The sequence below is a fragment of the Phocoena sinus genome, chromosome 5 (genome assembly GCF_008692025.1).
Source record: "Phocoena sinus isolate mPhoSin1 chromosome 5, mPhoSin1.pri, whole genome shotgun sequence".
NCBI lineage: Eukaryota > Metazoa > Chordata > Mammalia > Artiodactyla > Phocoenidae > Phocoena > Phocoena sinus.
The window spans coordinates 73,265,329-73,282,504 of record NC_045767.1 but is presented as its reverse complement, the minus strand read 5'-3'; the positions used below and the strand labels follow the sequence as shown (position 1 = coordinate 73,282,504).

At 40.7% G+C, this 17,176-nt stretch overlaps 1 protein-coding gene across 1 annotated transcript in view; it reads left to right on the top strand.

Annotated features, from left to right (window-relative positions):
• The first annotated feature begins 350 nt into the window (after nucleotides 1–350).
• The window catches only part of SGCB (sarcoglycan beta), a 22,340-nt gene continuing 5,514 nt past the window's right edge, over nucleotides 351–17,176 (top strand). The window contains exons 1-5 of the mRNA XM_032632950.1: nucleotides 351–443; nucleotides 7,237–7,446; nucleotides 14,194–14,379; nucleotides 15,036–15,227; nucleotides 15,561–15,692. Of these exons, the coding sequence (XP_032488841.1) occupies nucleotides 378–443; nucleotides 7,237–7,446; nucleotides 14,194–14,379; nucleotides 15,036–15,227; nucleotides 15,561–15,692 (786 nt within the window). The 5' untranslated portion in view covers nucleotides 351–377. The remainder of the gene's footprint in view (nucleotides 444–7,236; nucleotides 7,447–14,193; nucleotides 14,380–15,035; nucleotides 15,228–15,560; nucleotides 15,693–17,176) is intronic.

Sequence of the window (17,176 nt, the reverse complement as noted above, 5' to 3'; positions counted from 1 at the left end):
GCCCGTGCAGCAAGGAGGACTCGGGATGGCACCAGCCCCTCGTGATGGGGAAAGGAGGGCAAAGGGAGAGGCGTCTTCCGTATTTTGAGGGCGCCCTTTCGGAGGAATCCAGAGGTAGCCCGAGGTCGCGAGCAATCCCGGCGCGTGGGAAAACGCGCCCGGAGGCCACCGCCTGGGCGCCGGGCCCCCGCGGCCGCCGCGGGCTCTGAACCTCCCTGCCGGGGCGGGGCGAAGTTGGAGGTGGGGTGGGGCGGTGAGGGGCTGGGCCCCCTTCCCGCCCTCCCGCCCCTCCTGGGCGCAGGCGCAGGCGCGCGGGGTGCGGCCGCGGAGGGGAGGGCGGTGGCAGCGGCGGCGGCGGCGGTGGCCAGCGCTGGAAGATGGCGGCATCGGCGGCGGCGGCGGCAGCGGCGGCGGCTGCTGCGGCGGCGGCGGCAGCCGAGCAGGTCTGTGAGCCCCGCCGCGGCCGGGCGCTGGAGGGCCAGCGGAGGCCGGGGTGCTGCCGGCGGGGCCCGCCTAGGGCCGGCGGGGATGACTCCGCGCGGTGGGGCGGGGCGGGAGGAGCTGTCCGCAGTCCGAGATGCTGGCAAAGGCCGGGCGGGACCCCAGGCAGGGGCCCCGGGGCGCAGAAGGGGGAGCCGGCCCCGGCCCTCGGCCTGGCCTGGCTGTCCGTCGGCGAGGTGAGGAGGGGTCGCTGTTCTGAGGGCCCGGGAGGCGGCCGTGGCAGCCGGGAGCCTGGGCCAGGTCGTGCCGGGGACATGCCCTGCTCGGTGGCCAGCGAAAATGCAGGCAAAAATAACCCCAGCCAGCGATCCAAGAGCCTCCCCTGACACCAGCCAAGAAACACTCAGCTGTTGCCTGGGTGTCAGCTTGCAGCCCCTTCGTGTGTGCCATCCCCATATGCTGACATCCACGTTTCTCCTCCCGCTTTGGTTTTTGGAGACAGTCACCAATATAAAACTGTCTCGTATGCAGTTGGTTTAAAATCATTTTTTAAAATGCTTTATCAAGTATTTCCTGATCTGCATTGTAAACGGGTAACTTAGAATAATAGTGTAAAAGGCTATTTTCTTACAAAAAGCAAGCTATACATAGGCACACATGCACACACACATATATACATACCTGTAGTTCCTAGGGTGATTTGTTATAATAAATATAATTTTGGTAGCCACTTTTTCCCCTTAACTGTTATTTCCTTTTAAAAAGAAACTGTGGTATGATAGGTTTCTTTGGGAAAGTCTCATTCTTCAACACTGCTGGAAAAATACACAAGTCAAGTAGCCAACATTCTGTTTCCAGAACTGGAAAGATTTTCTTAGGCAATTAACAGCTTTTAGAGACATAGTAGATAGATATCACTGGAACAGTCATTCTGAGGGACATAAAAAATAAAAGACATGACATCTGCCTTCAAAGCTTAAAGTCAAACTGACAGATAAATGCAGAAAAATCAGCTAAATATGGTAGGCAAGCTACAGGTCCTAACAATAAAATAAAATCTAAAGGAATGAGTGAAATTGAAAGGAGACAAAGCTTCTTGAATTTGTTGAGATTAAAATTGTCCCTTGGCTTTCCTCCTGATTTATCAGTGCCCATTTTAGATGGTTCTTTTTTCATCTGCATCACCTGTTAATGCTCTTGAAGTTCCACTGAACTTCTTTTCTTGCTTTACACCTGCACTGGGCAATCTGATCCATTCCTCAATCTCTACTTCAGAGTTAGGCGTTTATGTTTCCAGCCTGAACTTAACTGAATTTTCCACAGGCACCCAAACTCAAAAATGTTGGATTGGATCATATGCACCATTAAAAGGGTTACAGCCATCCATTCAACTTGGTTCACCTCGCCACAAATTTGGGAGCAGGGCGGGCTCAAGGGAACTCAGAAGGGACCCACATTTGGTTTAATGCTCTGCTGTCCCAAGCTTGATATTTGAGCAAAGGGCCTCACATTTTCTTTTTGCTCTGGACCCCACAAATTATGTAGCGGGTCCTACTTGGGAGTCATCTTAGATGCCTCTAAGTCACACTCACACCCAGTCAATCATCAGGTCCTTTCGGTTCTACCTCTTAAGGCTTCTCCCCAATCTTCTCTTCATCTGCAGCTCCAAAGCTCAGTCAAGCCTTCATTTGGACTGTTAGAGAAACCTGTTGTTGAAATCTCCATCTCGAAACTCTTCTCTTCCAGTTCATCTCTTTTTGGTTTGATTTTGCTATAATGCAGATCTGATTATATCACTGACCTATTTGAAATCTTCAGTAGTTCCCCATTGCCTTCAGGATAAAATTCATCATTCTAGATGTGATACTTACGTCCACTCGTTTTCTAGCCCCTAACCACATCTCACCTCAAGTTTTGTCCCATTCCTATACTCATCCTCTTCACCATCCACATAAATCTACCAAAATTAGTTTGCAGAGATGACTTATACTCAAAGTTCCCATGCTGTTCCCTCCGCCTGGGATGCCTTTCTCTGTACTTTGCTTGGCTAACTCCTGTTTGTCCTTCAAGATTCAACTGAAGCCCCAACTTTTCTTAAAAACCTTCAACTGATGCCCCTGCTTGCTAAGTCGAGTGGCATTCCTCTTATGCACTCTTTCAGTATTGTGTGCATTGCTGTACGACAGCACTTGCCGTGTTGAACTGCAATTGCTAGTGACCCTGTCTATCTACTCTGCTGGCCTATAGGTAAGTTTGTTGAGGGTAGCCGCTCTACCTTGCTCATCTTGGTAGTCTGGAGCCTCTGACATATAGTAACTCCAATAAATGGTAAGTGCACCAAATGAACATGAATTGGCAGAGAAAATTAAAGAGTGCATCTCAGGAGGGTAAGTTTTGCCCTGGCTCTCTGTTATGTAGACCTATATTCAAACTCTGGCTAAGATTTTTAAATTGCCCACCTGTCAGCACTGTCGTAAACCCATACTGCGTCTGTGAACATTAGAAGCAAGCACGCTTCCCCTTAGATATTTTACTGCTTTCGGCTGTCAAAATGCATGTTCAACTCTAAAATGTTTGAGTATCGATGCACCCTCGTAGCTGTTGTACCCCATGCAGATATACAACCTACACAACTGTATTTGGCAACTTGTTTTGTGTTAAATCTGTTGAGTAGATTGAATTATCTTCTACAGAACCTTTCTTACCACTTTGTAGAATTTTAAAATTTTTGTCTGCCGCATTACTCACAATGATTATTCCTGTCTTTTTCCATTTTCCATAAGCCCTCAACCAGCCTGCTACCCCTGCCACCACAATACGATTCCAGCTGCCCTCTCTACTCTTTCTTGGCAGATGACCTTCCCTATTACATCCCCAGGGAAAAGAAGAATTTTTTTTTTTTTCTCTTCTTGGTGTGAACCATTTCAATGAGGTGGGAACCCACCCTTTAAGACTGGTTTCTCCTGTACTATCACTTTTCTTTCCTATCTCCTGAAAGATCTTATTTCCCTCATTATTCTGCCCTACTCTGAGATCTTTGACCTTTGCCCTTCTTGGCATCTTTCCCTCTGCCATCAAACATACAAGTCTTCCTGCAAATTGTTGTGAGGAGAGGATGAAGAGATACTAACGACAACAAGAACAAGCACAATTTTTCTCCGACAGTACATAATTCTTTAGTCTTCTGTCTTAACACTTCTGTCTTCCTGGACTCAAAAATAAATGCATACATGCTGGCATCCTTTCAGGACTATCCCTACTTACCAATTTGCTGCTCAAAGTTCGTATTTGAAAGTCACAGAGGCATTTCTTGACAAATTCAGCAACACTGCACATCCGTAGTTTTCTTGTATTTCTCATTTTCCACTGTTCCTGCACATTTAAAGTTTTCCACGGGTACATCCTTGGCTTTTTATTCTCTTCCTCTATACTGTTTTTGACAGCAAACTGATGTGGTCTCATAGATTTAATTTACCTTGAAGGTGAAGACTCTCAAATCTGTATTTCTAGTCCTGACCGACCTAATACCCCATCCCATCCTTCCCATTGCCTTTAAGGCAGGTGGTTATTTCTCAATCAGTTCAAATACAACATGTGTAAAATCTTCTCCCTGCTTCATTCCCCATATTTAAATAGTCACCATTCAGTAAACATGAGGGGCTTTTTTTAAAACCTGCTACAAATTCACTTAACTCTTCTCTTGAAGTATATTTTAAATCTATCCTTTTTCATCCCACCTTAGTTTAGACCCTCAATACTTCAGGCCTCCATTACCACAGCATCCCAACAGCCTACTTGGTGGTTTTCCTCTTTCCCGTGTCTCCTACAAATGCCCACACATTGCATCCTGAAACGTATGTCATTCATCTTCAGAGACTTCCAGTGACTCCCAAATCAGCAGACATAAAGACTAGAGTTTGTACCCAGATGTCCAAAAACTCACAACCTATTCTCCATTTCCAACTTGATTCTGCCTTCATTGCCAGATTTGACCCACCTACTCTTCCTGGTTTCCCTGACAACTCCAAGCCCTCCTGTCTCTTCTCCCATGAACTCCACAGGATGTATTGTCTAAACTATTGATTTTGGCATCTGAACATACAGAGCATTTTATTGCATTGCTAACTGTTTTGTGTACCCAAATCACATTTGTAATATCTGGAGGGTAAGGATCTTGTCCTATATTTCTTTTGTATTCCTATTTATAGTATTAGTGTTTAAGCATAAAGTGCTTAATAAATGCCTATTCAATAAATTAATTTTCTCAGAGCTCTGAAAAGTATGAAAATTGGGCAGTATTACATTCTACTCCTTCCTTTTGTGTTCATGATGTACCAGATTATTACCTAAAATGTCTTTCAACCATATTCGAAAGTCAGAGGTTCTCAAACTCTTTGGTCTCAGGTTCTCTTTATACTCTTTTTTTTTTTTTAGATTTTTTTTTTTTTTTAGATGTGGACCATTTTAAAAGTCTTTATTGAATTTGTTACAATATTGCTTCTGTTTTGGTTTTTTTGGCCTGAGGCATGTGGGATCTTAGCTTCTCGACCAGGGATCAAATCTGCACCCCCTGCATTGGAAGGCAAAGTCCTGACCACTGGACCGTCAGAGAAGTTCCCCTCTTGATACTCTCAAAAATGACTGAGGGGGCTTCCCTGGTGGCACAGTGGTTGAGAGTCCGCCTGCCGATGCAGGGGACGCGGGTTCATGCCCCGGTCTGGGAAGATCCCACATGCCGCGGAGTGGCTGGGCCCGTGAGCCATGGCCGCTGAGCCTGCACGTCTGGAGCCTGTGCTCCGCAACCGGAGAGGCCACAGCAGTGAGAGACCCGTGTACCGCAAAAAAAAAAAAAATGACTGAGAATCCCAAAGAGCTTTTGTTTATGTGGGTTATATCTGTTGATACTTACCATATTAGGAATTTAAATTGGGAAATTTTGTAAACACAGGAGTATACAAACACACATTCCATTAGCTGTTAGAGCAACGTCATCACATATGGTCATGTAGCCTCTGGAAGCTTCACTGTACAGTTGACCCTGGAATGACGCAGGGGTTAGAGGCGCTGATCCCCACACAGTCAAAAGTTCACGTATAACTTTTGACTACCCCAAAACCTAAACTAATAGAATGCTGTTGACCAGAAGCCTTACTGGTTACCTAAACAGTCAATTAACATGTATTTTGTATGTTATATTTGTTATATACTGTATTCTTACAAGAAAGTAAGCTAGAGGAAAGAAAATGTTATTAAGAAAATCATAAGGAAGGAGAAAATACATTTACAGTACTGTACTGTCTTTATCGATACCATAAATTTATGTCGTCTGTTTACAAGATGAATCATCTGTCAGCACCTACATCAATATTGTCTTATATGGTACAAAACACTGTAGATGTTATACATATTACTAACACTGGACATCAAAAATGAAAAGATAATGTGGAAAAGAAATTCATATTTATCTACGTGCATAACGATTCATGCATTGATAACGAAGAAGCAGCAGTATGGTTGCTTTACAGTAGCCTCGTGTAATCAGTACAATTCCTTCACAGTAGCCTAACCTATACACTAATGAAAGGATCGTAATAAAAATTTTTATGGCATAGAGTATCACAGTCATATTCATAATATCTTTTTTAAAAAACCAGTTACATGGGTTGATAGGCTGATACACAATTTCTCCAGTTATGAGAGAGAGAGAGAGAGACTGTACAGTAATGTAATTCTTTGAAAGCAAAGTTAAAAAACAGTAAGAAAACTAGCATTATTAATTTTATATTAAATATCACTAAACTTACGTATCTACATATATTTTATGCATTCATGACGCACCTTTTTCTTAATTTTTTTTGATATTTCTGGGCTACACAGTTTATCTGCAAGTTTTTTCAAATTGTTGCAAATCTCCAAATTTTTTTCCAGTATATTTACTGAAAAAAATCCACGTATAGGGCTTCCCTGGGTGCGCAGTGGTTGAGAGTCCGCCTGCCAATGCAGGGGACACGGGTTCGTGCCCTGGTCCGGGAAGATCCCACAGGCCACAGAGCGGCTAGGCCCGTGAGCCATGGCCGCTGAGCCTGTGCTCCACAACGGGAGAGGCCGCAGCGGTGAGAGGCCCGCGTACCGCAAAAAAAAAAAAAAAAAAAAAAAACCACGTATAGGTGGACCCATGCAGTTCAAATCCATGTTGTTCAAGTGTCATCTGCATATTCATGGGAGAAGAAGAGTAAAAAAAGAAAATAACATCTTAGTGTTATTTTGAAAATAATTTGCACCCACCAGACACTTGAAAGAGTTCAGGGGACCCCTCCAGGGCTTCCCAGCCGTATTTTGAAAACTGCTTGTCTAGGATAATGTTAACTTTAGCCATCTGGAGTGATGAATAAAGTATATTAGCCTTTCCAAATTATTTTCATATAAATGAAAAACTATATACAATTAAACAAATCGTTATAAATCATTAATTAAAACAAGATTACCCACTGTAGAATGTGTATGTTAACTCTTCCCCCACATGAGCTGGCTGTTCAGTTTACTGACGGTAGGACTATTCAAAGCAGACAGTGGAAATATGTTATCAGATGGTCACACTGAAGGTTCTTCTCTATGACCCTTCTCAGCAGTCATGTCCTTACTTGGAGCCTGCAGCTCAACACGACTTGAGGTTTATTGGTGGAAAATATATCACTAACCAATTCAGCTTTCTTTAGTTATGAATTTGCACCTAACAAATAAATGCATCAAAAAGAGAGGGTATAGCTGCTCCATTGTGTTGTATTTTGTTTTTAGCAAAGTTCCAATGGTCCTGTAAAGAAGTCCATGCGTGAGAAGGCTGTTGAGAGAAGGAATGTCAATAAAGAGCACAACAGTAACTTTAAAGCCGGGTATATTCCAATTGATGAAGATCGCCTGCATAAAACGGGACTGAGAGGGAGAAAGGGCAATTTAGCCATCTGTGTGATTATCCTGCTGTTTATTCTGGCTGTCATCAATTTAATTGTGAGTATTTAGTACAGAATATTCTTTTCTTAATTACCGTGGGGAATTTTTCTTCTGTCTTTTAGTCAAATCATGGACTCTCTTCCTATCATTTCTTTCAGGACCCTCTTTCTGCTTTTCTATACAGGCATACCGTGTTTTATCGCACTTAGCTTTATTGCATTTTGCAGATACTGCGTTGTTTACAAATTGAAGGTTGTGGCAACCCTGCATCAAGCACATCTGTCGGTGCCATTTTCGCAACTGCATTTGCTCACTTCAGTCTCCATGTCACAGTTTGGTAATGCTCACAATATTTAAAGCTTTTTCAATATTAGTATATTTGTTATGGTGATCTGTGATCCGTGATCTTTAGTGTTACTAGTGTAATGTTTTGGGGTTGCCACTAACCACATCCAGGTAAGATGGTGGATTTAATTGATAAATGTTGTGTACGTTCTGACTGCTCCATTGACTGGCCGCTCCTCGTTTCTCTCCCTCTTCTCGGACCTCCCTATTCCCTGAGATAACCCTACAATGGCCTCTAAGTGTTCAAGTGAAAGGAGGAGTTGCAGGTGTCCCTCACTTTAAACAAAAGATAGAAATGTTTAAGCTTAGTGAGGAAGGCATGTGAAAAGCGGAGATCAGCTGAAAGCTAGGCCTCTTACGCCAAATACTTAGCCAACTTGTGAATGCAAAGGAAAGAGTCTTGAAGGAAATAAAAGTCCTACTCTAGGGAACATATGAATGATAAGAAAGCAAAACAGTCTTATTGCTGATATGGAGAAAGGTTTACTGGTCTGGGTAGATCAAACCAGCTACCACATTCCCTTAAGTCAAAGACAAATCCAGAGCAACGCCCTAACTCTCTTCAATTCTGTGAAGGTTGAGAGAGGTGAGGAAGCTGCAGAAGAAAAGTCTGAAGCTAGTAGAGGCTGGTTCATGAGGTTTATGGAAAGAAGCTGTCTCTATAACATCAAAGTACAAGGCGAAGCAGCAAGTGCTGATGTAGAAGCTACAGCAGCTTATCCAGAAGATCTTGCTAAGAAAAGTAATGAAGATGGCTACACTAAACAACAAATTTTCCATGCAAACAAAACAGCCTTCTACTAGAAGAAGATGCCATCTTGGACTTTCATAGCTAGAGAGGAGAAGTCAGTGCCTGGCTTCAAAGCTTCAAAGGACAGGGTGACTCTCCATTAGGGGCTAAGGCAGCCAGTGACTTTAAGTTGAATCCAGTGCTCATTTGCCATTTGGAAAATCATAGGGCCCTTAAGAATTATGCTAAATCTACATCTGCCTGTGCCCTATAAACGGAACAACAAAATCTGGATAACTGCACACCTGTTTACAACATAGTTTACTGAATATTTTAAGCCCACCGTTAAGATATACTGCTCAGAAAAAAAAGATTTCTTTCAAAATATTACACCTCATGGACAATGCATTGGTCACCCAAGAGCTCTGATGGAGATGTACAATGAGATTAGTGTTGTTTTCATGCTTGCTAACACAACATCCATTCTGCAGCCCACGGATCAAGCAATAATTTTGACTTTCAGGTCTTATTATTTAAGAAATACATTTTTTAAGGCTATAGCTGCCATAGATTATGATTCCTCTGATGGACCTGGGTGAAGTAAGTTGAAAAGCCTCTGGAAAGGATTCATCATTCTAGATGCCATTAAGAACATTAGCAGTTCTTGGGAAGAGGTCAAAATATCAAAGTTAACAGGAGTTTGGAAGAAGTTGATTCCAGCCCTATGGATGACTTTGAGGGGTTTAAGCCTTCAGTGGAGCAAGTAACTGCAGATGTGATAGAAATAGCAAGATAATTAGAATTAGAAGTGGAGCCTGAAGATGTGACTGAATTGCTACAACCTCATGATAAAACTTTAAGGATAAGGAGTTGCTTCTTACGGATGAGCAAAGAAAGTGTTTTCTTGAGATGGAATCTACTCCTAGTGGAGATGCTGTGAAGATTATTGAAATGACAATAAAGAATTTAGACTATTACATAAACTTAGTTGATAAGGCAGTGGCAGGGGCTGCCTGAGCTGCTTCCAAGCCTTAAGAATGTTTGCATCTCCGTGAAGCCCTGCTGTACCTAAGTTTACCAGGAGATTTGGGTCGGAGTGGGGTTGACGGGCTTCATCGTTTATAAAATCAGGAGTGCTGATAAAAGAAGTAAAGCCTTGAAAGCTTCCATGGTCATCATTAACCAGCTTTACTTGGATGGGACATCGGTCGGGCTGTATTGTGGGAATGTGGGACATCATGCACACTTGTAGCAGTGCCGCTGTCCTCGAGCACGAATAGACATACCTGTGAGATACCCCCTACAAAAAGAAAGAAATTAAATAAAGCAGTGGCAGGATTTGAGAGGATTGACTCCAATTTTGAGAGAAGGTCTATTGTGGCTGAAACGCTATCAAACGGCATCACATGCTACAGAGAAACCGTTCGTGGAAGGAAGAGTCAGTGCAGCAGACTTCATTGTGGTCTCACTTTAAGAAATGGCCCCAGCCACCCCAGCCATCAGTGACCACCACCCTGGTCAGTCAGCAGCCGTCAGCGTCAAGGGAAGACCCTCCACCAGCAAAGAGATTACAACTTGCTAAACGCTCAGGTGATGGTTAGCATTTTTTAGCAAAAGAGTATTTTCTAATTAAGGTATGTACATTGGTTTTTTGGGGTTTTGGTTTTTTCAGCCACATCACATGGCTTGTACAGGACCTTAGTTCCCGAACCAAGGATTGAACCCCGGGACCCCGGCAGTGAGAGCGCCGAGTCCTAACCACTGGACTGCCAGGGAATTCCCTATACATAGTTTTTTTAGACATAATCCTGTTGCACACATAATAGACTACAGTATAGTGTAGCCATAAGTTTTATATGCACTTGGAAACCAAAAAAGTTTGTGTGGACTTGCTTTATTGCAATATTCGCTTTATTGTTGTTATCTGGAACCAAACCCACAATATCTCTGAACTATGCCTGTATATGTTTTATCTCTTACTGAATTTTAATGAATATTTTCTGTATGAAAACTTAGTATGTTAATATTGCCATGCACTAATTTTATTTAGAAAAAAATGTTCATAGACTCTTTCCTTTAAAAGACTTAAATTTTAGGGCTTCCCACAATGCAGGAGACATGGGTTCAAGCCCTGGTCCGGGAAGATCCCACATGCCACAGAGCAACTAAGCCCGTGCGCCACAACTACTGAGCCTGTGCTCTAGAGCCCGTGCTCCACAACAAGAGAAGCCGCCACAATGAGAAACCCGCACACCGCAACGAAGAGTAGCCCCCGCTCGCCAGCAACAAAGACCCAATGCAACCAAAAATAATTGATTAATTAATTAATTAATTTTTAAAAATAAAATAAAAAACAACTTTTAAAAGGTTAGAGTCAATTCAATAGAAGAGACCTTTGCCAAGATGATTTTACTGCCTTCATCTCTCCTAAAAATATACTCCTTCCTGTTTTCATTCAACTTTTCCAAAATTTGCTCTTGCCTGCTCAGCTAGATTTTAAAATTGTAAACCTTGGATGGCAGTAAAGCATTGTATTTTGTAGTCCTAAATCTCTGTTATAAAAGAATGAAAGGATATGAGGAGACTGGTTTACACTAAGGTGTGAGGAACTGGTGTGTTGCCTTTTCCAAAGATATTTGCTTTCTTAAAGAAAGGGGTTAAATTTGAACCCCTCTGGCATGTGTGTGGATAGATATTTTCAGAGAGTGATTATTGGTATCCCTGAGACCAATCATGAACATGGATGCAGCAGTTCTAACGTAATTTCACTTACTACTGTATTTTTTTACTTCTAATACTCTCAAAGCAGTCCATTGTATTTTATGTACATCCAAAACATTTGTGTCTAATTCTTCACTTAAATCAAAAAGAGCTGATACTGTAAATAGCTTTACTAGGAGCACATGTTCTGAATTTATTTTATTTTAGAAATTTATTTTTTTGGAAAGTTATGGTTAAGATGGCAAAAAAAAAAAAAAAAAAAAAAAACATTTTCATCCCCTTCTGCTTTAAAAGCTCATCCTTAGGTGACAATGTCAAGAATCAGAAATACCTTGGAAGAAAGTGGGAGGCAACTGAAATCCTGAACCGTAATATATGAAGACAAAAAGGAGGAGTGGCAAATAACTTACTAGAGAAGAGAAACTGCGTGTTGGGGGAGAGGGTTGCAGGGGGCATTGGTGGAAGTGTCCTGCAGAATCCTGAAAAGCCTTAGGAGCTGGAAGTACAAGTGCCTTGAAAAGTAGGAGTGAAGAGGGAACTGAAAACAGAGAGCTTGTTTGAAAAGTCCATAGAAGAAAGCATGCAATCCCCAGCCTCCCTCTCCTTCCAGGCAGCAGTTAGGCAGCCAGCCCTCCTAACCCCACACTGAACCAGAGGGGATTCTTTCTGCCTGAGGATATTGCCAAGAGGAGGGTAGGGATGGGTTTCCACACTGAAGGCAGGAAAGTCTGTATCCTGAGCACTGAGACTCCCGTATCCTCATCCTCCAGCTCCAGCTCCCTGTACCAGGCTTACATCCCCCAGCAAGAGATAAAATAGCCTGCTCTGAAGAAACTGAAGAACATAGAGAAAAGACCTGAAGATACACTTGGCAGGTCCCTGTGAAAAAGCCACCTAATCTCCCTATTGTGAAGCCTGTCAGTCACAAGTGCCACCCCACCCAGAGAACTTTCCCTGAACTTTTTATAACCGCTCTGTTAACTATGAACACAGAGCCACCAGGGATCAGTAGATTTTTATGGAAAGCTCCCAGAATTGAGAAATGATTGAGACCAAAAGCACCCAAACCATGGGGAAAGTGCGAATTCAGGGAAATGGAGAAAATGCAACAAATGACAGGAAACTTAAAAGAAAACACACAATCAATAGCTTCAGAGAAGTCAGAGGATACTGCATCCATTAAACAAGGATAGCGTGCCATTAAAAAGAAGCAATTAAAGAATATGGAAGAACTCATAGAAATACACATACATGGATGGATGGATGGATGGATGGATAGATAGATAGACAGACATTGGAAGATAAAATCTTCCACAAAGTTCAACTAAATTAAAGAATGAATCCAGGAACATTCTGTTAATTGGAGTTTTAGAAAGAGAGAAGAAAAAACACAATGGGAAGAAAGTTATCAAATAATTAAATCAAGAAAGATTCCTAGGACAAGTTGAAAACTACCATTCTGGATCCAGCATATGTATTAAAAAAAAAAGACTCACACCAAGGCTATTACTGTGAAATTTAAGAAGACCAGGAATAAAGAGATGATCCTAAACTCTTCCAGAGAATTAAAAACACGGGTTTTGTATAAAGAGCACAAAATCAGAGTGGCATCGGACCCTGTCAAAAGCAGTGCTGGAAACTAAAAGGCAAGAAAGCAAGGACCTTCAAGATTCAGAGAGAAAATAATTTCAAATCTAGAAATGCATACCAAGCTAAACTCTCAGTCAAATGTGAGGAATTATAGACATTGTTTTAGCCATGCACACTCTCAAAAAATATTTCACGTACATTCTTTTTAAAGAAGCCACGGGACAATGTGCCCTACCAAAAGAAGGTACTAAACCGAGAATGTTGAAGACAAGGATACCGGAAACTGGGTATCCTGCATGGGAGAAAGACAAAAGGAAGTTCCAGCATGAAAGTGAATGGAAAGCTCATGGTTATAGCCGTGCTACAGACCCAGAGGGCAGGAGCTCAGACTGGAGCAAGAAGATGAGGGTTCATTCCGGAAAGATTTCCTGGGAGAGGCAAATAGAGCTAATACATTTTCTGGGAGGTTTGGACTTTTAGAACATTTTATTGAGAGACATTTTACAGAAATGTTGGAGAGTTTGAAAAAACGTAGTCTGATTTTCAAAGAAACTAAGCAAATGAAAGAAGGACAAATATTAAACTCTGAAAGACACAAAGTACAAGAAGGGAACTGCCATCATAGTACAGCATTTGGCTTAGCAGTGAACAATATTTATATTGTTGTAATACTGAAAATACTGAACATGGATTTAACCAAAACTTGAGATTGGAGTTGGAGGAGAAGAAATATAAATGAGCTAAAATTCTCATCTGCTAAAATAGGAAATTGATAGATACAACCTAAAATTGATCAGTGACGAAATAACATACACTTATTATTTAGAAATATGGAGATAAATTCTAGACGAAATGGCTAAGATTGTTGAAAGTGGTTGTTCTGGGACGAGGTATAGGGGAGGTAGAAGAAATAAAGTAATCTTTTTTTTTTTAATTATAGAACCTTTAGCACTTTTTTTTTTGGCAGTATGCGGACCTCTCACTGTTGTGGCCTCTCCCGTTGCGGAGCACAGGCTCAGTGGCCATGGCTCATGGGCCTAGCCGTTCCGCGGCATGTGGGATCTTCCTGGACCGGGGCACGAACCCGTGTCCCCTGCAACGGCAGGTGGACTCTCAACCACTGCGCCACCAGGGAAGCCCACCTTTAGCACTTTTTGACTTTTAGTTATTGGTATGTAATACCTTGATAAAAATAAAATTGGTTTTGTTTGTAAGTGGAAACCCAATTGATGTGTTCATCTCATTGATGAAACATTTTAGGAAGTTTAATCCTTTAGCAACTACCTTTCCTATTTGTTTACTGATTATGTTAAACCTATTAACATATTAACAGTGGGCTTGATTTCTTTTTTAGGTAACACTTGTTATCTGGGCTGTGATTAACAGCCTATTAACAGTGGGCTTGATTTCTTTTTTAGGTAACACTTGTTATCTGGGCTGTGATTCGCATTGGACCAAATGGCTGTGACAGCATGGAGTTTCATGAAAGTGGTCTGCTTCGATTTAAGCAAGTGTCTGACATGGGAGTTATACACCCTCTTTATAAGAGCACAGTAGGAGGAAGGCGAAATGAAAATTTAGTCATCACTGGCAACAACCAACCTGTAAGTAACCACATTAATTGAGGAACATTAGAGAAAAATTCTTCGTAAAAACCTAGAGTTGATTACTGGAAATGGGTATTTTCCTTTAAAGAAAATTCATAATATATTTAATAATATTGTTGGCCTTCTCATCCATCTATTAATGTTAGATACTTTCCTAATATTCTAGATTTTGCCGCATGGTAGCGTTTTCTGGGATAGATATAATTACTGTAAGAATACATAGTTTTTTCTCCTCCATGTGAGGAAACCATTTTAAAAAGCACCTTCCCAGGTTAGAATACCCTCTACTCTCTGGGAGTCTGGAAGAGAATATGCCAGTCTAGTCAGTGGCAACCCCTGTCAAGTGGCTACTATAATGTGGGTTTTCAACTGACCAGAACCTCAAGGAGGCATCCTTACTGCCCCTGCCCATCTTAGCTCTGGGTCCCTGTGCTCTGCGACCATCTGTGTCTGCCAAGCATTACAGCAAATAAGCATGTTAAGCCCTCGTTTTAAAGGACTCTTCTCCCAAGTGGGTGGAGGGAGTCAGAGAGAGGCACTTAAAATTATTAGGAGTTAAGCCTGCTATTGTAGAGTTTTCTTAGAATGTTCTTGACGAATTTTGGATGCAGTCTTGTTCGAAAACGTATTCATGATAAAGTGTTTTTCTGAAGATTGTTTTTCAGCAAGGGACGACAAAGCTCAGTGTAGAAAAGAACAAAACTTCTATTGTAAGTGACATTGGTGTGCAGTTTTTCGACCCAAGGACTCAAAATATCTTATTCAGCACAGACTATGAAACTCACGAGTTTCGTTTGCCAAGTGGAGTGAAAAGTTTGAATGTTCAAAAAGCATCTACTGAAAGGGTATGATTTATTTTCCTTGCTTTCATTAATGGAAGAGAATTATTATCTAAAGTTACAAAGTGTGTGAGGTGGGGGGCAGGGGCAGCTTTACTGATAAAATGCTATGAATGAAGTGACTCCAGAGCAGCGGAAAGGATTAGTTCTAGATTTGTCACCAACTAGTTTATGTGACCATTATCAAATCACCTGTCTTTATCTCTACATGTGTGAAATGTGAATTAAAACACTTGCTTTCATATTTTGTCATTGAAACGCCTCCTCCTCTATCTCTAATAATAATCCTCACTTTAATTTAGAAACTCTTCATCACTACTTTTTTTTTTTAATCTTCAGATTACCAGCAATGCTACTAGTGATTTAAATATAAAAGTTGACGGGCGTGCTATTGTGCGTGGAAATGAAGGAGTATTCATTATGGGCAAAACCATTGAATTTCGCATGGGTGGTAATATGGAGTTAAAGGCTGTGAGTATTTTTTGATTTTAAGAGAATTATTAGATTCTTGGGTCCATAAGTCCTTATATGGAAAAAGAGTTATGAAAAATGATAATGTAGTTGTATTTTTCGGACGTGGAAAGATGTTCAAAATGGATTATGAAGTGAAAGAAAGTTATAGAACAATCTGTGAAATATCTCATCTTTATTTTTCAGATCATGTGTATGTTTATAGAAACCTAGAAGGGTATGCCAAAATGTCAACAATGGTTAGTTATGGGTAGCAGGGTAACAGATGATTTTCATTTTATTTCTGCTTGCCTGTTATTTTCTAAATTTTTTTTTTTTTGCATAATGATGCCTGTGTTATTTTAAAAGGCAAACAAACAAACAAGCAAAAAGCTTCCAAAAGAGAATTCTCAGTATGCATGCCCTGAAGTTGATAGGGTTTTTTTCAGTTAAAGATTTTTCACATCTCTTCATGGGTTTTGTGTCTAGTGATGTGAAAATCAATTAGCAAATATATTAAATGTATTTTTAATTATACATCTATTACTAATTGTAAAGGAAAAAGATTTTGCCTTTATTATACCTGTTGAAAAGTAAACTTTTCTTTGTGCCTCACAGATTATATCTGAACTTATTTAATAAGTAACATATTTCATTTAAGGGAGCCATAAGTTCGAAAACATTTTACCTGCTCACAATTCTGGTCAAAGTATATTTATTCAAAATGTCTTTGGGCATCTGCTCTATGCTACCTAATTAAAGCTAATTAAATTTGTTCTACTAAGCATTAAATGACAAAAGTTAAACCTAAGGACTTATAAAATAGTTCTTTCCTTTTAAAAAATTTAATCATAGTTCTTGAAGGAAAAAACTTTTAAAAATTAAGTTCTTTCACTTTCATAAATATCTCTTCCCCCTGAAGAATATGTTCCAATCTCTAAATAATAAACATGAACATAAAATGTGATTCTTGCCAGAAACTCAGTAGTAGTGCTGAGTATTGTTTGCATACATTGTAGAAAGAAGCCATGCCTCTGAGAGAATAATAGTGTTGAAGAATGGTCACAGTGGGGCTGTTGTTCTCTGCATCAGAAACTCAAAGCAGCAAGAGATGTGATTGATTTGTTTATGACCATTAGCAAGTCACCTAAATCTTTTAAGTTTTTCTACCTGAAAATTCTACCTGTTGTTACTATGACATACTTTGAAATACATATACACACATATCAGTTTCTCCACAGTTAAAAAAAAATAAACCAGTATTGAAAAGATAATTAGCTTTATAATTCAGCTAATATCAGAGGTTAGTTTTTAAGTGTATGGCTAGTCATTAGAAAGAATTTTATCAATCAAACTGCTTTTTTAAAAAAACTGCTAAGACAAATATTATATCACGTATATGTGGACTCTAAGAAACAGTACAAATGAATCTATATACAAAATAGAAACAGACTCACAGACATTAAAAACAAATTTATGGTTACCAAAGGGGAAAGGAAGGCAGG